Raw genomic sequence first — 26,465 nt, 5'->3', positions numbered from 1 at the left:
GAGGTGTTGACATAACCTTCGAGTTAGATTTTCACTTCTGAATTTTTGTTTTATCAAACACTTAGTATTGAATTTTTTTAATTTAAATAAATAATTTGCTACCACGTGGGGTCATGTTTCTGGAATCTATACAAATCGAGTTAGAAAATAAATTTTATGGATTTTTTAGGAAGCAGCAATATAATTTTCTTCACTCAATTTGAAAATACATTCTTTCTTGGATAATAATTTTCAAAGAAAAAAGACCTTCATCACCGTGCTCTTTTGATTTTGCTACAGTGTTGCCAGTTATTTTTACGACTAGTTCTAGGAAAATTTTATGGTAGTTTAGAAAACTTTCTTAGAAATTGTTAATTTTGACCAAAGTTTCGTATCAAAAATCATTATGATAAAAACTTTTGAAGTTATTATTATTTTTGAAGGAATATTTCTACATCTTAGCTCAGAAATGTAAAATTTGAAGTTGAAAATGTAAAATTTGAAGTTCTTAGTTCTTTTTACTCGAGTATTTTGTTCAAAATTCTTTTTAAAAAAATGTTTCAAGACACCTCGATCGTTTTTACCTGAATATAAATATTAGACCGCTGCAAGCTTTGTATGGAAAATCCAAATTCCAAATTTTTTTGGTTGTTTTTGCTGTCAGAAATAGCAATAAACTTTTTGAAAGCCATCCATTCAGCCCTGAATTAGCGCAACGAGTTTCAATTTTGTATGGAAATTTGTAAGGGAAAACAAAATTTTTCATTCAAAAATCGCCAGAGATTAACTGAGAGTTCCAATAAACTCATCTTTGGATGCAAAATATTCCTTGATTCTTGCAGTATTATTCATGTGAACAAAGCAAAAACCAAACTTATACCCCAGAAAAGATATTCGATGTTATAGAAAAAATATGTTTCAAAATATTTTTTTTATATTTTTGCATTTTTTTTTGTGTAAATTTGCAAGCTGTGTAATCGTAGGATGGAAATAAAAAATCTCAAAAAACGGCTTTGCATTGCCAGAGAATTTATTGATTCATATAACCTTTGCAAAAACATTTCATGCTATCATTAACAGCTCTTGCACGCAAAATCCACAATTTTTCAATACTTTTCAATGGATGCTGATTTTTTATTTCGAAATTGTTATAACTTTTTTCATGAAATTCTTAGCTGCTTGTCAATTTAGCAAAAACTGAAGCTTAAGAATAGTCAAAACCAAAAATCAAAAACCGACTTCATTTCAAGCTTATTTGAATTTTCTGGATGATTTAATGTGCAAAAATTTCTTCTTCCATACAAATTTCCATACAAAATTGAAACGCGTTGCGCTAACTCAGGAATCAACCAAATCATCTCAAATTTTACACTGATGCTTGGTGACCCAAAAGACATCGTCAAAACATATGGGAGCAAAAAGTCTTGCAGCGGTCTTTTGAATATGGTTAGGATAGAGGATAGTCTCCTCTATAATATGAAAAATTTTTAGAGCTGCTGATTTTTTTTTTCTTGAAATTGTTCTATCAAAAGTCACCGTGCAATATGAATCAAAATTCACATTAAATTTCAGAATTTCAAATCGATGATAATTGGCAAAGCTTTATAATTTAGATTTCATATGATTCTCCAAAAACTTTAAAATTAACAGCACAGCTTCAAAAACCAGAAATCAGATACAGAAAGATCAAATAAATTGAAAGTATTCTGTTTGTAAAGACGAATTTAATTTTGGTTAAAATCCTCTTTTAATATACAATATCCAAAATAATGTTTTGTGGTTTTTATTTTTACTTATTTAAAATCTGATTTTCAAGCTTATAATTCGTAAAGCGTTTTATAAATGAACAGTTATTTTTCTTCAAATTTGACCGAATTGGATTTGAAATCAATGAAAAACTTCTCACACAGAGATTAGATTGATTGATACTTAAATTTACAAAAAAATACCATTGTCTAAAAATGATTTATTCGACGTGAAGGCGAAACACCGAAAGCATTGAAGACAATGCTCGATTCGAGTTTCTTGATCATGAAATCTCAGAAACCACGTGGATTTCAATCAGATGATTTAAGATCAAAAATTGAAAATCAAGCAGCCGATGATCGTTTTCAAATTCTGATCACGGGTTGGTCATGATTTTTTAAAAATAAAATCATGCTAACTAGGACTCTAATCAGCTCACCAATCATGGGGGAAAAATCCGCTCACCAGGCAATCGCATGATTTGTTTTGTTTTGATTTTGATTTTCTGTGAGCGAATTGCTAGATGGCGAACATAATGAAGTTTTCAAAAATATCAAAATGTGTTGGTTTGATGAAACCGGACTACTACACAAGATTCAAATTTGAGCGATTTTTTCTTAAATGATTTGATTTTAAGCATACATATATTCATTGAAAATTTCCTATTTTGACAGGTATCATACAAAACAAATTCTAATATCAATCATTTTAAAACAATTCATTTGGCAATTGAAGGTTTAAGTTGGCTGACTCACCCTTTTCAGCAAATGGAAAATCTTGGAAAGTTTGTTCCCTTCATTTAATGATTTTTTATTTTTCTTTCAAAATGATTTTAAACAGTGGGAAATGATGAGTACATTAAGAAAAAAAATTAAAATAAAATACGATTTTTCACTTTTTCCATACATTAATTGTTGCAAATTTGTAACTTTATGAAACGAAGGGTTAAAACCGATTTTTTCTTCAAATACATCGAAAACTTTGGTATTGTTTTTTGACTGGATGATTTTTAATTTTTGGAGATTGAAACGGCTTATTCAGTCATTTGTGGGAATAAAAACGAGTTATTTTTATTATTGTCCAAACGTTTCGGCCATTTATTGTGGCCTTCTTCAGTGGGTAACTGTAAATTTATTGTAATTTTGTAACATTGTCTAAATTTGTGTTATGTGAACATATTTTGTACTCACTAATTGTCAGGTTCGTTTTTAGTCTAATTTTTGTGGTAATTAAATATTGTAGTTCGAATTTTGTCTGTGAATACTGTATCAAATATGTTAGTTTGAAAAATTGAACGTTTCCTATTTTTTTAAACTCACTGCGTCGAAAATTGAACCGCAACGCTTCACCATTAGATAAACTGTGCGGCAGCGCTTTGTTTACTAATGGCTACTCGGATTTTGTGTGTTAGTGTTTTGATCGTGATTGGTTATTGCTATGTTACTAACATTTGTTTTTTGTTTTCGTGTGGTTGTACATTGTAGGATGTTTGCATATGTGGAACTGAGGTTGTTTACGTCGGTTCTAAAGTTTAATGTGTTCGTGTTTGTGTAGATGTGACACATTTCCAGGATTGGGAGAGCGCTCGATCTTCTGGTTCTATCAATGACTCTGGCTTTCTCGAGATCCATCGTGTGGCCTTCATCAATGATATGAGCCAGAAGAGCGGTACAGTTCTCTCTCATGCTCGCTTTCTCGGTGTTCGTTTGGGTGGAATCCCGTGTAGATAGCTGTTCATACTTCTTGATGTTTGACTTGTGTCCAACGAGTCTTGTTTTCAAGTTGTTACGACTCATACCGATGTACTGTTTTGGGCAGCTGCTACACGGGATGGAATAGATGATGTTTGGTGTTTAAGATGAAGCAATCGGGTCTTTGGCTCGTGGCAATAACATTCCAAGCGGTTTTGGAATGCAATTAGCGATGTGAATTTCAGCGTAATCGGTTTTCAGGATTTTTGTGATGTGGCTTGATAGGTTCGGGATGAAAGTGAGCGGAAAATATCGGATTTGCGGAGGATTGATGCTGGATTCTGTTGCTGTTTGCTCGGTCTGGAGATTGCTTTTGGAGTAGTGTTCCCGCATAATTAAAAACAGTTGGGGATATAGTACTAACTATTAACTTAATATATTGGTAGCAGTACCAGTATGAAATATCTTCCAAGTATCATTTCATTATACATGTTCAAAATTTTATTACCTCAATAAATTATGACAGGATCGTATCAGTGACAGTGACAATATGATATATGATTTAGTAAGTATAGTATAATAAGAGAATAAAAATTTGCAACCTTTGAATATTGTCTCTGGACCTTATCCAGGACTCTAACAGTGTACGACAAAGTTTCCTTATATTTTCTTAGCATTAGACATTAAATTAAAAAAAAAACAACATTGACAACATTGTATGAGTTAGACAAGTCGTTATCATTTCACCTCTTGCGGATAATAACTAATATTGTTATTTTAAGATGTAGTTGTGAGCTTATGCATTTTTTCGCTCTTGGGTTCAGCATCTGCTAATTTTCACTTCACTTCGTTAAAATTTGTGTCGGCAACCCCACGCCAGGTTCGGAACTGAAAACTGTGTTCAAAATGGCTCCGAAAAAAAAGAATCACGCTGAGAAAAACACACAGAACGCGAAAAGTAAGTAAAACTATATTATATTATCGATAAAAACTAGTGAGATTAAATAAAACTAATGAAATTACAGAAACAAAGATCTCTGCTGAGCGGAGAGCGGAAAAAAAATCTACTGAAAGGCTGAACAATGCAGATCTGCACAAATAGGTAAGATTGTATAATCCATGTATAATATCAGAAATAAAAAATAAAAATCTCAACATTTAAATTTTTTAATTTTATTTTATTTTTTGTGGGAAAGAATTGGAACTATATTGGTTATGGTACAGGGAAGCTCTTTTTAAAAATATTTTACAATATGCGGAACGTATGATTGAGCGTTATTTTTACTACAAACTACTATAAGCAAACTATATCCATTGAAGTTGATGAAATCTATGATTTTGTATTCCAACGTAGCTAGAACATTCAGGTAGATTGTTTTGCTCGCCAAAAGTGGATGATATTTTAACCGTATCCAATAATGTAGCATGAAATATTTGTTCGAAAAAATCGCTCTTTTTGAATGGTAAACATGCTTAACAGCCCTTTCCCCATATGGTACTTTAACAGATAATCATAATACAGATTGTTAATATGGTCTGTGTTATTGTACATATACTGTTCACTTTACAATAAACGATAACGTTTAGAGACAATATAGAATATTCTCTATATATTGTAATTGATTATGCGGGTTGTGTTTGTTGTTCTGCGGCAGTTGATTGGTGATCTTCGTTGTTTGGTTTATGCTGTTGTTGGGTGGGTGGTATGATGGCTGGTTGCTGTTGGGTTGGATGCTGTTCGATTGGATGCTGTTCAGTAGGATGCTGGTCGGTTGGATGTTGTTCGATGGTGATGTTTGGAGTTGTGGACTGTTCGTGCTGATGGATATGATTTTCCCGGTTTATTATGCGGTTGATGAGTTGTTTTGGATAGTTGTTCTGGCGCAGGATTCTATGGATGGTTATATGCTGTTTTGATTTTTGGTTTCTTGAATCGAACTTTATCACTCGTTTGACGAAATTTCGGGCTACGTTTAGTTTGACGCTAATCGGGTGAAATGAGTGGTAGTTCAATAGGCGGCCTGATGAAATGTCTTTGCTGTACCATTCAGTGCTCAAGGTCCTGTCTTCATTAATGGTGATGAAAGTATCTAGAAAAGCGATACTGTTGTTTTTGGCTGTTTCCATCGTAAATTGCATTTTTGGATGATAGGAGTTGAACGTCTGGAGTACGTGGGTTAGTTGGTTGTTGGGCAAAGCTAGTAATAAGTCATCAACGTATTTCTGCGAAATTGCACCAAAAAACTCGATTTCCCAGTACCCCTGCTGATCAAATACGTTGATGACTTATTACTAGCTTTGCCCAACAACCAACTAACCCACGTACTCCAGACGTTCAACTCCTATCATCCAAAAATGCAATTTACGATGGAAACAGCCAAAAACAACAGTATCGCTTTTCTAGATACTTTCATCACCATAAATGAAGACAGGACGTTGAGCACTGAATGGTACAGCAAAGACATTTCATCAGGCCGCCTATTGAACTACCACTCATTTCACCCGATTAGCGTCTAACTAAACGTAGCCCGAAATTTCGTCAAACGAGTGATAAAGTTCGATTCAAGAAACCAAAAATCAAAACAGCATATAACCATCCATAGAATCCTGCGCCAGAACAACTATCCAAAACAACTCATCAACCGCATAATAAACCGGGAAAATCATATCCATCAGCACGAACAGTCCACAACTCCAAACATCACCATCGAACAACATCCAACCGACCAGCATCCTACTGAACAGCATCCAATCGAACAGCATCCAACCCAACAGCAACCAGCCATCATACCACCCACCCAACAACAGCATAAACCAAACAACGAAGATCACCAATCAACTGCCGCAGAACAACAAACACAACACTACTCGAAAAGCAATCTCCAGACCGAGCAAACAGCAACAGAATCCAGCATCAATCCTCCGCAAATCCGATATTTTCAGCTCACTTTCATCCCGAACCTATCAAGCCACATCACAAAAATCCTGAAAACCGATTACGCTGAAATTCACATCGCTAATTGCATTCCAAAACCGCTTGGAATGTTATTGCCACGAGCCAAAGACCCGATTGCTTCATCTTAAACACCAAACATCATCTATTCCATCCCGTGTAGCAGCTGCCCAAAACAGTACATCGGTATGAGTCGTAACAACTTGAAAACAAGACTCGTTGGACACAAGTCAAACATCAAGAAGTATGAACAGCTATCTACACGGGATTCCACCCAAACGAACACCGAGAAAGCGAGCATGAGAGAGAACTGTACCGCTCTTCTGGCTCATATCATTGATGAAGGCCACACGATGGATCTCGAGAAAGCCAGAGTCATTGATAGAACCAGAAGATCGAGCGCTCTCCCAATCCTGGAAATGTGTCACATCTACACAAACACGAACACATTAAACTTTAGAACCGACGTAAACAACCTCAGTTCCACATATGCAAACATCCTACAATGTACAACCACACGAAAACAAAAAACAAATGTTAGTAACATAGCAATAACCAATCACGATCAAAACACTAACACACAAAATCCGAGTAGCCATTAGTAAACAAAGCGCTGCCGCACAGTTTATCTAATGGTGAAGCGTTGCGGTTCAATTTTCGACGCAGTGAGTTTAAAAAAATAGGAAACGTTCAATTTTTCAAACTAACATATTTGATACAGTATTCACAGACAAAATTAGAACTACAATATTTAATTACCACAAAAATTAGACTAAAAACGAACCTGACAATTAGTGAGTACAAAATATGTTCACATAACACAAATTTAGACAATGTTACAAAATTACAATAAATTTACAGTTACCCACTGAAGAAGGCCACAATAAATGGCCGAAACGTTTGGACAATAATAAAAATAACTCGTTTTTATTCCCACAAATGACTGAATAAGCCGTTTACATCGAAAACATTTATTCAATTTAACACCAATTCGATCAAATTCAATCATCATTCTATATCATCATATCAAAAGTTCTGATGCAATGAATTTGAATCACTAAGATTATTGCGGAAAAATTCTTCTAAAGTATCTCTGTTTTGATCCATAAAAACCAACTATATGAAAGTAATTGTATCCGAATATCGCTCCTCCCGATTCGAAGGAATCGTCCCATTAATCGGATTTGATCAGATCATTGATCCGGAACGGGTTTCGATTGGTCTAGGCTTGGTCTAGCGCAAACTAGGCAAGGCAGCGACAGTAATTTTCATTATTTTTTTTTTCCTGGAGGAAGAGAAAAACCATCATTCCAGTCGATTTGTGATTCACAGACAGTTTAATTAAAAATGGATCGTCCGTCTTTTGAGGATGAGTGGGGGAAAAGGTTTTCGGAGTTAAAAAAAAAATTAAGCTAGTCTCAAATGGTGAATAGCAAATAGATTGATTTTACAGAGAGAGGTGCCAATAATTCACTTGTTAAAGACAAAACAGAAAGTATAGAGCCAAACATTTGATTCATGTCACTGATTCATTGTTTCGATGAAGTTTAAAGAAAGGAAGACAAAAAGTTGAGCCTCATTTTATCTTGGAATTTTTTCTTACATTTCTTCAGTTTTAATTAAGCTCCTGGGATGCCGTACCTTCCTAATTAGAAGCTGACTATTTTTTCCCCGACTTGATAGGTTTGACTTCGTATCCGATGCTCATTAAGCGTGGCAGACAAAATTGATGGCTTCAAAAATTTACGTATAATTAGAGGAATAATTAGGGTCAATGCATTTGAACCCAGTGGAAAGTTCATCTCTTTTCTTTTTATTCATGTAGTCGAAAAATCAAGTTGAATAAAAGTTCTTTAAGTAATTACTCATGAAGATTGTTTCACATTTTAGATAATAAATCATATTTTAAACTCATATTTCGCTCAATATCGCCTATAATTTTCTAAACATATATTTTTTCTCCCATCTCCTGCAGCTGGTTATCGTGGCGGTTTGGATAACGTCGGCTGTCTACTCGGTGCCAAAGTTCATCTTCGTCCGGACGATCACAAACGACCTGGGCGATGATCAGGTGGAAACTATCTGCATCATCGACCGGAAGGCATTCAACTCGGAGCTGTTCGATATCATCAACTTTGCCTTACTGTATCTGTTGCCGCTGCTGATGATGACCGTAAGTCTGGAAACTGTTCAATACTTGAAAATAAAGAATAGTTAAAAGCACAGAAAATTGAGATAAGTGAGATTTTCCCGAAACAAACTCCGAAGAAGTTCGTTTAACAAACACTGGCTATCTGATTACTGAGTCATAAATAGCGGGAAAATTTGATATCGCATTTTCTACCACATGCGTTTAAGAAAGATTAATATGTTTTTTTGTTCTTCCCTTCATTGGCTTCAATCGAGTTTTTTTTCATGTCTAAAATTTCCATACATTTGAACAGGATTCAGAAGTGGACAACAACCGTAAGGTCCACCATGATTTGAAACCATGCAATTTTTGGAGATTTTTCGAGTTTTTAAGAAAATCGATTGGGACAGTAAGTATAGGCTAATACGACATGACTTTTGGTATCGTTATCATTCTACGCCAGTGGTTTTCAAAGTGGTCCCTACCGCCCCCTTGGGGGCGTTTAGAGCTTCCAGGGGGGCGGTGAGCTCAATGTTCAAATTTGGTGAGCGTTGGAAGGGCTCAAGGGGGCGGTAGATTTGGAGTAACATCGAGTAAGTTCGATTGAAAAAATGAAATTACATTTCAAAACTAGACATCAGATTGAAGACTAAAATATCTATGATTTCACAGAGCTGCAACCATATTTTTATTCCGGTATCTCAATAACTATTTTTAAATGTAACTAAAAGACTTTTTATATATTGTCACTGATTTTGTATACGCTCTACATGTTGATCTTGTTTGGTAAGATTATTTTAGTTTAACTAAAACAAGAATAATGCTTGATAATCTTTCAAATGTATTGTCTCAAAAAATCAGCCAAACAGAAAATACTTTCGAAAAAATCTGTAAAAAAAGGCGTCATCTGTGATTTAGTGATAGATTTAAAAAAAAAACATGCAAGAATTATTTTGATTTGAGAATTTTTATTTTAAGTTCTTATTTGTTAATCTCTATTTTTATCTATTCAAAAAATCAATTGTGCCATTTTTCATGGATAAACTTTTAATTTTTTCGGTTATCCCTTACATTGCCTGGATTTAAGAATTAGAATCTAATTTAAACTTTCAGACCCGTGAATGCTGCATAACTGTTAACAGGACTCAAATTCAGGTATCAAGAAATAAAACCCGAGTTTTTGGTCGACAATTTTAAATTCATATGCACGGTTTTTGCCAGGATTTTAGATAAAATATCCCGAATTTGTCTGGCTCGGGTACTTGCTGGGAAAGATCTGGCAACCTCAGTATTAGTGCATAAAAGCAAATTTCGATAAAATACGCTTTTAATTGGATAAGTTTGGTCATTTTCCAAATATTTTTCAAAAAATTGCATTTTTCGTGAAATTATTTTATCGGCTATATCGGTGAAATTTATATTTTTCGAGAAAGACTATTTAAGAATTGAAAGATTATAGACGGATAGAAGATTAAAATTAGATGAAAGATGTTGAAATTGAGCGGAAGGGTAACTTTTCATCACATGACAAGTTTTCAAATTAAAATTACCCTTCCGCTCAATTTCAACATCTTTCATCTTATTCTAATCTTCTATCCGTCTATAATCTTTCAATTCTTAAATATTCTTTCTCGAAGAATATAAATTTCACCGATAAAGCCGATAAAATAATTTCACAAAACAAAATTTACGGTGATTATCTCTTCATTTAAAAAATTGCATTTTTCTTTAGAACAAAATAGTATGTAAATAGAATTCTTAAAATCTGATAAATCATGAAATATAGTTTGAAATTTAAGAATCGTTCGACAAAATCAACTATTTTTACACTTGGCTCTGAAGGCGTTTTTTGAGCAGTGTTCGTTTTACCACACCATTTTTGAAAAGTGTGATTTGCAAGCATGTTTTAGATAGCTACATATAAAAACAGTCTTGATGAAGAATATTTAAAGGGTGATACGGTCAAAATTTTATCACTATCAACTTAACGTATTTCTTTCAATTTTGCATTTAGAAAACCTGAACACCCCTCATTTTGATGGTGTGTGTGTAGAATGTTGCACTTATTTTGATTTTGGAATTCACTCTTCAGTTGTCAAAATGCCGTCCAAGGAAGAAGAGCAGCGTATCAAAATTTTGCTCGCGCATCGCGAAAATCCAAGCTACTCTCACGCAAAGCTGGCAAAATCGCTAAAAGTTGCCAAATCAACAGTTAGAAATGTAATTAAAGTGTTTGGGGAACTTTTGTCGACAGCCAGGAAGTATGGATCGGGGGTGAATTGAAAACCGGAAGCCACTGAGACGACAAAGAGAGTTGCCGGTAGTTTCAAGCGAAACCCTTACTTCTCTCTCCGAGATGCCGCAAATAAGCTGGGTGTATCGTCTTCAACCGTGCATCGAGCCAAAAAACGAGCCGGACTATCGACTTACAAGAAGGTGGTGACTCCAAATCGCGATGATAAACAAAATACGACCCCGGACACGACGATGCTGACGAAGTTTGAGTGGGTGACAATGGACGACGAAACCTACGTCAAAGCCGACTACAAGCAGCTTCCGGGACAGGAGTTTTATACGGTAAAAGGAAGGGGAAAGGTAGAATATATTTTCAAGTACATGAAACTGTCAAAGTTCGCGAAGAAATATCTGGTTTGGCAAGCCATCTGTTCCTGTGGCTTGAAAAGCAGCATTTTCATAGCTTCCGGGACTGTCAACCAAAAAATTTACGTGAAAGATTTACGTTTGAATGAACGTCTGCTGCCTATCCTGAAGAAACACGGTTGTTCCGTACTGTTTTGGTACGCCGCCAACAACGTGCAGGTGGTTCTCAAGGACAAGAACAATCCCAACACGCCAGAGCTCCGCCCAATTGAGAAATATTGGGCTATTGTCAAGCGGAACCTAAAGAAGATAAAAAAAAAACTGCCAAGAACGAGCAACAGTTCAAGGCAAACTGGCTTTCTGCGGCGAAGAAGGTGGGCAAGGTGGCTGTACAAAATCTGATGGCAGGGATTCAGCGTAAGGCCCAGCAATTTGGATTTGTAAAAGCGAAAGCCTAACTGAATATTTTTCTTGAATTTTGTACTAATTAAACTTGAAAAAGAAATTTAATTTGATTTTTTAAAAAAACGATTTCACCGATTTACACGTGCTTTCCCTTGGCCAAATTTTGACCGTATCACCCTTTACTAAACCCAATGGTTAATGCGACAGCAAACAACCTACACTGCCCATCTACACGGAAACTGAAATGAAAAAAGCAATATCTAAGGGTGTCCTTCTTATCCGACTTTCCTAGTCGTTTAAACATTTTTATGTTTTCGCAAGTTAAAAAAGTCAGCGTTGCAGTAGGCGGACAACCACTGATAAACTTTTCCGGTACAACTTTTTCGATGGCAATTTTAAATGAAAACCTGGCAAAATTTGAGCATTTTATTCACAAATTGCCAAATAAAAACCCGGGAAATATCCGGACAAATTTTGTCAACATTCCGAAATAACTTAACAAAAATCAAGAAAAAAATGAATTTTCTTTTATCGAAACTTATTGACAGATTTGAGATTGTATTTTTGGCTTCCAAGAAACCTTTCATGCTAAATTTGATACAACTTTTCTTAAACAAAAAATCGTTTTGGAGGCATAAATAAAAAAAATATGTTTTTAATGTTTGATTTCCCAAATAAAGTGTATAAATCCGCGCGTTTTTCAATCCATATCCTCACTCTTATTCTGATTCCAATCAAATTTTTTTTTTCCGGATGAAGATTTTGTTCCCGATCCTGTTCATTAACAAAAATCTGATCCTAAATTATCTTGTTCTGGTATCTGATTCGTCCTTGCTTTCTTGTATAGGTATTTTTCTTGTCCCTAGCCCGCAATTTACACAGTGTAAGAGTTTGTAAAAAGAAGTTCATTCACGAATTTCTGTAAGTACTGCTACAGTAATGTCGTAAGACGTAACTCTACAACAAGAGAATCCCCACTTTATGCGACTCGCTCCGTTGAAAAAAAAATGAGAATTTCGTTTTGCCTATTTAACAACGTTACTTGAAATTTGAGAGTTAGATAAAGTGAACGAAAAGGCACGCTTTTAAGTATGTATAAGTACATATGTCATTTACACTCAATATTTACCTTCTCGATGAGATATCCAGGAAATATGATAACCGCTAACTGTTTACCAAAAGACGTTCACCGAAAAATTATTCTTATTTCTGTTGATTTCACGGTTTTTTACACATATAACACGGAAAATATTGATATATTTAGTGAAAAATTAATTTAATAACAAAACAATATCAATTATTTATACCATGAATTATGGCTGCATATTATTTCTTCTGGTTCAAATACTTTATGCAGTCCAGATTTTTCTTGTGCCCAGCTTCAACCAGTATCTGATCACCCGAATACATTGCAACATGTGCTTCGTATTCCTATCTTCTACTCATATTCTGTCAATAATATAACTTTTTATTGTAAAAACTATTAAAAAATACGATTTTTTACAAACGCCTTTAAAAGCAACCTTTGGATGTTAAACGCCCCAGTGTAGGCAGATGATGCTCCAAAACATTGGATCAAAACGACTCTAAAACAACACGATATTCACAGTGAAAATGGACTAATTCTGTTATTTAATAAGGAAAAAGTTGAAAAAAAATTTTTTCCCAAGTTTATCTACACATAAAAACAGTGTTTTGTTTACATTTCCCAGTGAAAAAATGAAAATCTTTGAAATTTTTTACTTTATTTTGAACTGTGTCAGTTTCAACAAATTTTTCTGCTGCTTTTGGCGACTAATTTAGTGAACCGGTTCGATTTTCGGTGCACGTTTTTTACTCAAATCCGATCGAAAGTTGTAATTATTATACATCCTTGAGATAATTTCCCAAGCAACCAAAAGTCTCATATCTACTTAAACTCGTTCCTCCAAAGTTCGAATTTCGCTGAACAAAGGTTTCAAAGGGAATTGGTACCGAATTTTCCCGAATGTGAGCATGAAAGTTACAAAAGGTTCCTCAAATAGCCTTCTATGGACTTGAAGTTCCAAAAAGTTCCTCAAATAGCTTTTTTTGTGACATTTCAATCGCATCCACACAGTATAAAAGTTACAAATTAGGTCTCGAATAGCCTTCTGTGGACTTCAAGTTCCAAGAAGTTTCTCAATCACCCTATTTTGTGACATGTCAATTGCATCCACACAGTATAAAAGTTACAAATTAGGTCTCAAATAGCCTTCTGTGAACTTCAAGTTTCAAGAAGTTCCTCCGAATAGCCTTCTGTGAACTTCAAGTTCCAAGAAGTTCCTTAAATTGCCTTTTTTGTGACATGTCAATCGGATCATTCAGAATAAAAGTTACAAATTGGGTCTCCAAAAGCCTTCTATGGACTCGAAGTTCCAAAAAGTTCCCCAAATAGCCTTTTTGAGACATGTCCGCCATTTCATGAATATGTAATGTGAACGAACATCACAAAAGGGCATATAATAAATAAATCATTTTTTGGAGCTTTGAAATTGTAGAAATGTATAATTTATATTGAAACTTCAACTCAGAGCAACTAAAAGCTAACTCGCAAATGATTGTTTTTGAAAAGAGAAAATACCTTGACTTTATAAAATTTCGTCCAACTGTATTAACTTACCACGAATTCATCACACATTGAATGTCACTTGAAGCAATTCATTGATTAAATATCAAGATAAAATCTAGAATTTGTTTAATTTTATGCTTAACAGGTATAAACATGGAATATCATTTGTTTTTTAAACTGATTTTTTTTTTTTGATTAATTTATACGCCGTTTCGTAATGTTTCTTAGTAATAATCAACATACGTCTTTGCTGCTGGCGGCTGACTGCCCTTGCGGGTATTCTAGGACGCTTATAACCACTTCAAATTTTAGCTGCCAGTAAGGCAACATCTAGACGTGGCGTCATGGCAGCGTGTTCGGCTATCATCTCGGAGGATCGGGTTCAAATCTAGTACCAGGACTAATTTTTTCCATTAGGTTGTTTGATTGCTTGAGTAAGCGAATCAAATAATTGTGCAGCAGAACTGGCGTAGGGGAGAGGAAGGCTATATGCGCATATTAAGGAAAGCACTCATTTTCTCCTATACTCCAAAAGATAGGAGTCTGAAAACTATATGCACATGAGCGGACATCTGTTTTATATACGTTAGTGAAATTTTTCTGTTAAAATCTCTTACAGTTTTTGTGAAAATAATTTTATAATAAAAGAAGTCAAAATAGCCGATTTCCGAAACTGGCGGGCTAAATGCGCATATTTATGTTTTTAGCTATATTTCATTACCACTTGCAATATTTTGTTATTATTTAATTGAAAATGGTAGAAACGGATATTAAGCATACGTCAAGGCCGAAATTTTGGTGAAATTTTTTACATCACTAGTTCTTTTGCAGGAAACATAGTTAAGTATGCCATATGGCCATATTTCAGGGTAATATTTTTTCCATATTGTATTTTTATCGGATCTGTAGGAAGTTCTTCTTTTTTCACTGTAAGATCTTGATTTGAGCGTAGATTTCATGTTTAAATGATAGAAAGTAAAAAATTTATAAGACTAATCTATTTTTCTTGATACAGGCATTTAACCTGCCATGATATGGGCATTCAGAACCTGTCTCTTATTCCAATATCTTATCATTTACAACTTTGCCAAAAGCTTCAATTTGTTAAATTTCCGATTTCCAGATGAATAAGAAAGAAAAACCACTAAAATTTTTGTTCACAGAATCTGTATGCACAATAATTAAAGTTCAATATATTATAACAAAACTGACAAAAATCTTGTTTGAATTTTTAAATTTTTTCGACTTGATACAATAATTTAATTTTTATATGCCATGTGTTAAAAGCGTATTACCCTCAAACTGCACTAATTAGATATGATGAATCTCCAGCCATATCGTCAATCGGCTGTATGCGCATATTACCCAATATGCGCATATAGGAACACTTCCCCCTACGTGCTGGCATGTATCGAACAAAGTTAAAAATAAAGCAATTAAGTATTGAGGGAGGTGATGGGAGGAATAAAGATGGATGTCGAGAAATCGGCAGCACCACCACATGGGCTGGTGGTGGTGACCAAAGGAGAGGAAAATTATTTTTTTGTTTTTCCTGATTTATAGTTTACCTGTGGGCTGAATAGAAGGCCGTTCAAATCTGTAATGGAACTTCAAAGTTTCAATAAGAACTTAAATTTTGGACTGAATAAAAGGAACTTCAGCACATTGATTATGCTGATTAAGCTGTGTTCGACCTTTTTAACGAGACTTTTGGTTGCTTGGGTTAGGACTAAGTAAAGAAAATGATCGGTAAATCATTTCGACATTCGGTCTGTATTCATGAAAACTGCACTCCAAAATATATAATAAAGCACGTGGTTTTGTTTACATCTTACCGAACACCACCTTGAGAGGAGGGCGATTTGTTCAAAAAATGATGGGGACATTTTAATCGGATATTTAAAATTTGATGAATCTTCAGTTTACCATAAAACAACAATTTACCGCAGTTTTCCATCAATTGATAATTCGAATATATAATTTGAACAACCAATAAAATCAATAATGAGGATGTTTGAGGCGATCATCTTGGGGTAAAAGCTTATTTAATTTGATCACTTTTTACAACTTAAGTGATGGATAGTTTAATTAAATTTAATTTGATTGTTATTCGTATATAAATAATTATCTGGTAATTATTTTTATTAAAATTACAAGGTATTGATTTTAAGAACACATTTGTGTAAAAAGAATCCATTAAAAACTTCGCAAATCTTCAAAATTCATCAAAATATAGACGCTGGCGTTTTACCCCGCAAGCGCCTTATGGACAGAAGTACCCTACAAATCTTAAGATTGGAGTATAGGTCGATAAAGGCAATGGCTGACCTCACTATTTTGACACTTTGCAGTTCCTGTTTTGAATCCTTATTTTCCAATTCAACATGCTGAAAAAACAAAGCAATCATTTGGGTCTTCATTTATTTTTCCCTCTCACATGTTTAGCAATATTTCTCAGTTCAATTTTGGGATTAAAAAAACTTTGAAATAGAAATAAGTTGTTATGAAATTAAATGTTTAAGTATCAAATAAAGAAAAATCAATCGTTTTGTTTGTTAATCCAGCTGAAAACAGCAATATTTTAGTAAATGGATTAAGAATTAAAGTATTCGACGTAATTTTTATGCCTCTGAAATATCATAATGTAAGAAGTTAGTATAATTCAGTCCGTTTACCTGAGAATTTACCTATAATGGATTTTTCGGTCTCTAAATAGTGTCGTTGACCAAGTATGTGCATTTGTTTCAGGTCAAAACTACTCAAGAAGCTTCTAGACATTCGAATCCGCACATTCGAAGAAACTTTCACATTGGGACATAAGATGGATTTGTTTTAAAAGTAGAAGCACAGCCATAATTTTATTTTTGCAAAGTGCTCCAGAAGAAAAATAATGAAAAAACGGTTTGGAGAAAATGTTGAAACATTTCAATAATCAAACCTTCTTTTCGAATACATTAAGAATTTTCAACTTTCTGTTCATTCCCGTTGAGTTGAACTAAAAATGCGCAAATTTAGTTTACAAAATGGGACTTGGTTTTTTTGCAATCGTTTAACTGAGTTTTGAGTTTCAGTTTTTCGCAGTGCCGCTGCACAAAAAAAATCGCCGCACCCCATTTCTTGTTCGTAAAACTTAGTAAATAAACAGGACCTGCCCATTGCCGAACGCAAATCTTTTGATTTAGAACTTCTATACTCTTTGCTTAAATCGACTTGCTTTTTTTTTTAAATATGTCTTTATTTGTACCAATTCATCATTACATTTATATTACATTATTACATTAAATTAGGTGTTCAGTTCAATGATGAACTGTCCAGAGCCCTATAGTTTATTAATCACTATAATTTATTTATTTGAATTAATTTTGCTGAGTGCAATCAAGTATTTTTATGTAGGAGAACATCCTGTAATGTCAAAAGATATTTTAAACTTACTACTAAAAACTAAAACTATCCTAAATTAAAACTAATTATAGAGAGAACGAATCTCTGCGATGGAAGACTGCATCGATTTGCCTCTGAAGTTGGAGATGATTTTGTTGGCCATCTCTTCGATCGATTCAATGCCCGCAATCCGATGAAGATCTTCGGTGCTGTGCCAAGGTGGAAGCCGCAAAATCATTTTCAGAACCTTGTTCTGAATCCTCTGGATGACTTTTTTCCTCGTCGTGCAGCAGCTAGACCAAATCGGAACTGCATACATTATCGCTGGTCGGAAAACCTGCTTATAAATAAGCATCTTATTCTTCAGGCACAGTCGGGATTTCCTGTTGATGAGAGAATAAAGAGATTTAGTGTATTTATTACATTTAGATTGAATATCTTCAATGTGATTTTTAAAAGTAAGATTCCGATCAAGTGTGAGTCCCAAGTACTTCACGTGATCAGACCATTCTAATGAAACCCCATTAAAAGTTATGGAATGATTTTCATTAGGTTTTAAAAATTGAGCTCTTGGCTTATGGGGAAATAAAATAAGTTTAGTTTTGGAAGCGTTAGGAGAAATTTTCCACATTTTCAAGTAATTCAAAAAGGAATTTAAATTTTGTTGCAATCTACTGCGTGCCACCCGTAAATTTCGACCTTTGGCTGAAAGCAAAGTATCGTCAGCAAATAATCTTCTACCTTTTCCTTCTGGTACATCAGGAAGATCAGAAGTAAAAATATTGTATAAGATTGGCCCAAGTATACTGCCCTGAGGGACCCCAGCTCTAATGGGAGTCCTTTCAGAGCATGAATTTTGATAGCTTACTTGTAAGGGTCGGCTAGTCAAATAATTTTGAATAATTTTGGTGAGATATACAGGAAAATCAAATCGAGCTAATTTAGCTACTAAACCTTTGTGCCAAACACTGTCAAAAGCTTTTTCAATATCTAGAAGAGCAACACCAGTTGAATAACCTTCAGATTTGCTAGCGTTAATCATATTAGTTACACTCAAGAGTTGATGTGTAGTAGAATGTCCATGACGAAAACCAAATTGTTCATCAGGGAAAATAGAATTCTGATTAATGTGAATCATCATTCTATTCAAAATAACTCTCTCAAATAGTTTACTTAAAGAAGGAAGCAAACTAATTGGTCGATAACTTGAAGGCTCTGAAGCACTTTTACCAGGTTTCAAAATTGGAGTTACTTTGGCATTTTTCCATTTATTGGGAAAATAAGCCAACTGAAAACATTTATTGAAGATTTTAACTAAAAAATTTAAAGTGCTTTCAGGCAACAAGAATATTGAAAATCCCATCTTCCCCCGGAGTTTTCATATTTTTAAATTTTTTGAAAATCAATTTAAGTTCATCAATATTTGTCTCACAGGAACTTTCAAATACATTTTGCTTAGAAAAAATATCATCAAATTCAAGGGAAATTTGAGCATCAATTGGACTAACAACGTTTAAATTAAAATCATGAGCAGACTCAAACTGTTGGGCTAATTTTTGAGCTTTTTCTGCGTTAGTTAAAAGAAGTTTTTCTCCATCTTTCAAAGTAGGAATTGGCTTCTGGGGCTTTTTCAGAATTTTAGTGAATTTCCAAAACGGCTTTGAGTAGGGTTTTATGTCCTCTACTGCTTTGGCAAAATTTTCATTACGGATGAAATTTAAACGACGTTTGATCTCTTTATGAAGGTCGCAATAAATAAATTTCAAATAAGGATCCCTAGTACGTTGATATTGGCGTCGACGAATGTTTTTCAGTCGTATCAAAAACTGAAGATCATCATCAATTAAAGGTTGATTAAATTTATGTTTAACTTTGGGTATTGAAGCGGCTTTAGCATTGACTATTGAAGTTGTCAAATTTTCTACAGCCAAATCAATATCTTCTATTGAATTAAGCGGAACGTTTACATTCAAATTACGTTCAATAAAATTCCTATATCGCTCCCAGTCAGCTTTTTGAAAGTTAAAAGTTGATTTTAAAGGGTTTTCAATGGGACTTTGGGATAAAGAAAAAGTTACTGGAAGGTGGTCTGAATCAAGGTCCGCATGAGTAACTAATTGACTACAATGCTCGCCTAAATCCGTTAGAACCAAATCAATTGTGGAAGGATTTCTAATTGAAGAGAAACTAGTATGCCCATTAGGATATTCAACAGTGTAATAACCTGCAGAGCAGTCATTAAATAAAATTTTCCCATAAAAATTTAAAAAAAAATTATTATTCCAAGATCGGTATTTTGTATGAAGTCACCAATAATAAAAAATTTAAATTTGTTTCTGGTGAGTGTTTTGTTAATCTTCCTTCAAAAAATTTTTCTGTTTACCGCTTCATTGAAAAGGCAAATATGCGGCGATAATTATAATTTTCCCCATGGATGTTTCTAATTCAATTCCAATTGTTTCTAAGACTTTTGTATTGAAAGAAGGAAGAAGTCTAAATTTGAGACGACTATTGATGACAATAGCTACACCCCCACCTTGTCGATCAAGTCGATCATTTCGCAAAATTTTAAAGAAAGCATTGCTTTTCAAGTTATTGTCCGGCTTTAAAAAAGTTTCCGTGATGGCCGCAATATGTACGTTTTGGGTTTTCAAAAATTAAAAGCACTCATCTTGGTTAGCCAGCAAAGATCTAGCGTTTCAATTCATAATATTTAAACATCTATTTGCATCCATGAGGGAATCGTAAAGTCATAATAATTTTGTTAGCATAATTAAAAGAAGTTTGGAAAGCTTCAAACATTGAATTTGCTTTCAACATAAGTTGCATCATTTCCATTAAATTTTGATGCAAAAATTTTAATTTTTCCTCAGTAATCTCACCCAAATCAACAAAATTGTTAGGAACAGAAAATGCAGGAGAAGAACAGGTATTTGAGTTTGAATTTCGGGGACTTTCCCAAGCCTTCGCATGAACGTTGAGATATGGTTTTTTCCCATTTTTATTAGTTATGCCTGGAGAGGGCAACCCATTTTCAACCACCTCTAAGAACGTTAAACAACGAGTCTGTAGCGCAGAATCAGCGCAGGTAACATTAAAATCACTTCGAGAATTACCAAGTCGTGATTCCAATGTAGGCCGGGGCTGACCGCGACTAGGCAGATTGTTTGCCGGCCTGACGTGTGAAAACGAAAAAGAGGAAGGAGGAGAAGAAACTCTTCTGGAAACTTTGGGATTATTCCTAGAAGCAATAATTTTTGCCCTAACGGGACAGTTTATGGAATTCGAGGAATGATTACCTGCGCAATTTGCACACTTGAAAAATTCTGATTGTGGTTTATCACCACCAAAAAGGTATTTAGATTTTTCATGATCGAATGAGCCGCAAAGCATGCATCTGGCATTCATCCTACAATTTTTAGTGCCGTGACAAAAAGCTTGACAACGACGACATTGCGTAATATTTTGAAGGAAATTGATTGAAGATTTTCGAAAAGGTTCAAATTTGACTCGACAATGAAACATAAGACGAGCCTTTTCAAGAATTTGCAAATTGTTAACTTGATCCTTTTTAAAATGGATCCAATAAAGCTCAGGAGCAAAACCAACACTACTGATATTATTCGTGTTGGTTCTTTTCCTCATTTTAATTACTTGAATTGGAGAAAAACCTAACAAGGAATTTAATTCAGTTGTGATCTCATCCGGTGTCTGATCGCCGGTGAGACCACGAAGTACAACTTTAAAAGGACGATCACGTTTTGTGTCGTACCGTCAACTGGGGCAACATGCAATTTTTTCAACTTCAATGGCTTCTAAAATCTTAATGCCTACAGATAATCATTCCTCTTGCACATCAATAGTATTAAGTTGATGGGACACCAAATTGACGTAGTCAGAAAAAATATTGTTTTAACCAGTTCTTTTAAATTTTCAAAAACATGCGATTTTCACCCTACTAAGAAAAAGGAGTAAATTGCAACAAACTCTGTTATTAATGAAAAATCGAATGAAAACGTTTGAAAACTCTTGGTTTTTGATACATTTGTGATGACATAACCCCAATTGCAGTAATCTTTTGTTTTGTTCGAATTAAATTTTACATTTTTCTATCAAAAATAATTTTTAGGAAAAAGTGTAATTTTGCTGCATACATTTAGGGTAAAAAATACTACAAATATTATATTAGCTTAAATCATGAAAATAAATCTTAAGATGGATGAAATTTTAATGTTAACAAACGCATAATGTAAAAAAAATCATATCTCAGTATATCGAAACGAGATTAATGAGGTTTTGTTCTGATTTTCATTTTGTTGCATTTTGCCCCAGACTGGTAAGTGAACTATAAAAACATTTATTAAAAAAAAAATTGGTGATTGTCCGAAAAATATTTTTACACCAGCAGTGTTGGTATAGGATAATGAACGCAATATAAAGTTTTTAGGTGATATCATTAAGCCAATCCGTCATACTGGATAAAGTTTTTTAAGGCATCGAAAAGTGTAAAAACTTGTACATTTATTGCTCGATTTTTTTATTTTTTTATGAAAATCAGAAACTTTTAAAAACTCTTTCAAGATGTTAAAAACTATGTCATCATCAATTTGTTATCATTCAATGACAACTTTATTACAGTATATTGAAATAAAAATTGAATGAGTGTTGTGGTATACAAATGTTGCATCTAACCCGCTGCCAGACATGCTGAGAACAGTAGCGTCCATTACCAGGGGGCCTTGGTGTGGGGGAGTGTGGTAGGCCGCTACAAAAAAAAAGAAAAAGAAAAAAAAAAAAAAAAAAAAAAAAAAAAACCCTGCTTTTGCATGATGCCCCTTTTGACGGTACGTAAAAAGTTAATGTTTTTTATTATTTATATAATTTAAAATTTTTTGAAAATCAATAAAAGATTCCGCCAATATACGAGCGGTTCCCCTTCGACCGATCTGAAAAGAAATCTTCACATCCTTGACGGAAGTGACGATTTCTTTCCGAAAGGCATTGAAGTCAGGAATCGTGACCGTAATTGGTGGAACCTTTTCGTTTTTAAGAGTATAAGAAGAAGAAGGTTTCTTAGTACTCTTATCAGAATTAAATATAAATATTTCCTTATCACCGATGTTATGAAGGACATCGAATGAATTGGAAATTTCAACTTTTTTGGGCGATAGACCTGAATTAGGTTCGGCAATCCGTTTTCTCCCGGCTCTTGAGCCGGCCGATGACTTCCCCATGCTGAAAAGAAAAGAGAAAAATATGAATAAAAGAAAATGAAAATTATTTTAGCACTCAAAAGTGCTGATTGAAAAACAGGTAAGAATAAAATAAATAATGTAAAATGTTCCTGTTGAGGGCTCAACGGTACCGATGGAAATGACATTAAATTGTCCTTTATTTCTTTTAAAAGAAAAGTATTGGACCGAAAAGTTGCAGAAAATGAAGGACGTTGATATAGTCACCTAAAATACAGACTAGACGAAGTATAAAATTGAAAAACTGGTCAAAACAAATAGAGTAGTATCATCAGCAAACAACGACAAAGTTCCGTTTTCAGGAAGTTGAGGTATATCCGAAATGAACAGGTTAAAAAGAAGAGGGCCTAATATGCTTCCCTGTGGGACACCAGCTGGAATGTTTTGGGCCTCGGATATAATTTCGTTCAGCGAAACTCGAAATGTCATCCCCGACAGATAACTTTTAATGATTTTTACCAATTAGTTAGGAATATTATATCGATGAAGTTAATATATTAATACATCTTGCCACACATTGACAAAAGCTTTTCTACATCGAGTAATGCCATAGCAAATGTTTTGGATACTGTCTTGTTTCTTTTGCGGATGTTCACGACTCGAGGCAGCTGATATACGGTTGATCGTCCTTGCCTAAATCCGAACTGTTCTTCTAGTAAAACATTTCCCTAAGCAGCGGATGATAGAAGTCTACAATTGATTGCTTTTACGAACAGCTTAGATAATCCTGAGAGAAGGAAAATGGGGCGGTAACTTTTTGGGGAGGTGGGATCCTTTCCAGGTTTCATGATAGGGATCACCTTTGCTGACTTCCATAGTGCAGGGAAGTAGTTAAGTGAAGATCAATGCTAGACAATCGAAGAACTGGATGCTCATGTGCTTGAGTTCTAGGTTCGAGATATTATCGAAACCAGGGGCTTTCATGTTTTTGGAGATTGTGATTCAGCTTGTCAGCTGAAATTTCTAAATCATCCGCAAAATCATAGGCTATTAGGTGTGTACGATTCGCAAATTCGGAGACGGTGGTTTCATGTGGGCTTATGACATTGTGTCCAAAATTAGGTGAGCTGACGAATGAAGAGCTATCTCAGCGGCCTTCTCAACAGGAGTTATTAAACGATCAACTGAGGAAGGATGAAGGATTTAAAAAAAATCTGATTTTAGCAACGTTCACTTATGTTATTCTTCAATAATTTAAATTTCTACCCTACTTTTTTCGAAAGCCTGAAAATCAGTTAAAATCACTACTCAAGCATCCACAAAATCACTCGTGTAAATTCACTCGAGATCCAACCTGATCAAATCATTCAAATATAAAAACAGTTTAAATCTGCAGCGTGTAGGATTTTGGATAGTCAAAAAAATTGAGCAAATCATTTCACATATTCTAGAAATCAATTGTATATGGGTTTCCCATTTAACTATTATGTTAAAGTTAGCCAAAAATCAATCAGACATCGTCGACTTCCAAAGGCAAACAATCGTCAAGATGTTTCCATTAATAATAAATCAAGTGACTTATAAAACAAAACTTTCACGATCCTGTACACATTGCCCATTGAGGAGAAAACGCAAAAGGTTCGATAAAACGTCGAAACTTCCCGGACCAGCCGTCACTAACTAAGAAGATGTGCTCGAATGGATTTAACTTTTTGGTCTTCTCCGGTCCGGGACGAACAGCAATAAAAGAACTATCATAAAAAGCTAATGTTTGTGTTTTGGTTTCCTTTTTAACTTTACTCCTTTCCACCACGCTCGAATCGACAGTTCCTGTACAGTCGGATAGCGATAGCTCTGTGGAAAAGTTCCCGAGGGCTGGAGCGGCACATCGCCCTCCAGAATACAACCTCTTCGTCCAATTATTCCAACAACTATCACCGGAAGCCGAGCTGCAAGTACGAAAAGCGAGCTGTCGGAGTCAGCGAAAGTCAGGTTAGAATTTATTACAGCTGTATCGAAAAATTACAGCTGTTTTCAAAAATTTACAGAAAATAAACCATTTTTTCTTTGTAATTTTTTTTATCATTTCGACCAGGTATCGGTGGAATCCGATAAGGTGGTGGTGACGACGTGGCGATCGCAGAACAGCTTCCACCAGCGTCACGGAACGCAACTTACGCAGGTGTCGCATTCGTCCAACAATGTGCTGAGGGCTCGACGGGGGGTCATCCGGATGCTGATTGTGGTGGTGCTGACGTTTGCTCTCTGCAATCTGCCGTTCCATGCCCGGAAGATGTGGCAGTATTGGTAAGTTTATACAGTGAGCGAAATAAGAATAGCACCACTATGTGTTTTGCTTGTTAAAATATGAATGATTGAAAATTACGAAAATTTTCTTCCACAGATTGTTCTGAATTGCTTAACGGATAAATCAAGCATAAGTTTACTTTTTTTGGACGTAGCAATTGGCGTTGAGGACCAAAACTATGAAAAAAGGGTGCGAAATAAGAATAGAACCACTTGAGTTTTTCTAACAAAAACTAGATTATTTTCAAAAATTTACTGTGTAAAAGTGAATAATAATGCTTCTACGAATTATTTGAATAGATAACTGCATTTTAGGAGTTTTCCAGAATTCCGAAGGATTTCAAAGGTTTTAAAATGGGGGTTTTAAGAGATGCTCCTCTAGCGTTAAGGAATTAAATATTTGGGCTGTAATTCTTCATCAAATTACTAACTTTCTTCATTAAAATGACGTGAAATGATGAAACAAACATTCGGGATTAATCTTTAATCAGAAAAAATAGGTTGGAAATCAAAAACTTTGATTTCGTTCAGTAAACCACACTTTTTTCCAGTTTCAAGTCATAGATGGCAGCACTATCTTGCAGTTAAAACCAAATTTAGTCTCAGTATTGATTTTCCAGGTTTATTTAGGCCCATATTCATCATTTTTAGGTATTTTCCCATTCCAGTTTTGTGGAAGTTCACGCTGCAGAAAGCTTTTCCGGATTTGCAAAAGAATCACCAGCACAAAAATGTACAACCGCCAAAATTCCTGCTCATCTCAACTTCCAATTCAATTGCAAATCATACCAATAATACTGCTTGCCTCCTGGTTCATCAAGCTGCATCCCAAAGTATGACTTTTTTCTGATAATCGGTCCAAAAAATTCACTTTTAGTGACCTTGATGCAATTCTATTTTTTTTGGATTTAGTGATCTTAGAATTTCCAAAGCGTTCAGACGGTACATGTATTTATTTCTTGACCAAAATCAACCAGCACTTCCAAATTAATCCCAGATATTCGAAAATGGGCATGAATTTGGTTTAATTGCAAGATAGTGCTGCTATCTATGACTTAAAACTAGAGAAATAGTGTTTGATTATTATAAAACAATAGTATTTTTGAATTCCAACCTGCTTTTTGGATTCAAACTTAGCCTCAAATCTATGTTTCATCATTTTGCATCATACTTATGAATGTTAATGAAGAAATCAAGCAGTTTGATAAAGTTTAATAGCTCAAATATCTGATTCTTTAACGCTAGAGGAGCATCTCTTAAAACCCCCATTTGAAAACCTTTGAAAACCTTTGGAATTCTGGAAAACTCCTAAAATGCAGTTATCTATTCAAATAATTCGTAGAAGCATTACACTAGTTTACAAAATTTTAAAAAAATCGTGAACTTGATTGACTGACCAATATTTTTTATGTAAAATCGGGCGCTGAATCCGAAAATGAAATTCAAAAAAATCTCAGTAGAACCGTTTTTGAGTTATGCTCCAAATATG

General features: G+C 34.4%; 1 protein-coding gene across 4 annotated transcripts in view; it reads left to right on the top strand.

Annotated features, from left to right (window-relative positions):
• Positions 1 to 26,465, top strand: part of LOC129744217 (trissin receptor-like) — a 198,567-nt gene that overhangs the window by 149,921 nt on the left and 22,181 nt on the right. For all 4 annotated transcript variants that reach the window (XM_055736631.1, XM_055736629.1, XM_055736630.1 and 1 more), the window contains 3 exons: positions 8,345 to 8,542; positions 24,497 to 24,661; positions 24,765 to 24,976. In XM_055736631.1, coding sequence (XP_055592606.1) covers positions 8,345 to 8,542; positions 24,497 to 24,661; positions 24,765 to 24,976 — 575 coding nt within the window. The remainder of the gene's footprint in view (positions 1 to 8,344; positions 8,543 to 24,496; positions 24,662 to 24,764; positions 24,977 to 26,465) is intronic.

The sequence above is a fragment of the Uranotaenia lowii genome, chromosome 2 (genome assembly GCF_029784155.1).
Source record: "Uranotaenia lowii strain MFRU-FL chromosome 2, ASM2978415v1, whole genome shotgun sequence".
Classification (NCBI taxonomy): domain Eukaryota; kingdom Metazoa; phylum Arthropoda; class Insecta; order Diptera; family Culicidae; genus Uranotaenia; species Uranotaenia lowii.
The sequence above is the reverse complement of the archived record's forward strand: the minus strand, read 5'-3'. Positions and strand labels throughout refer to the sequence as shown.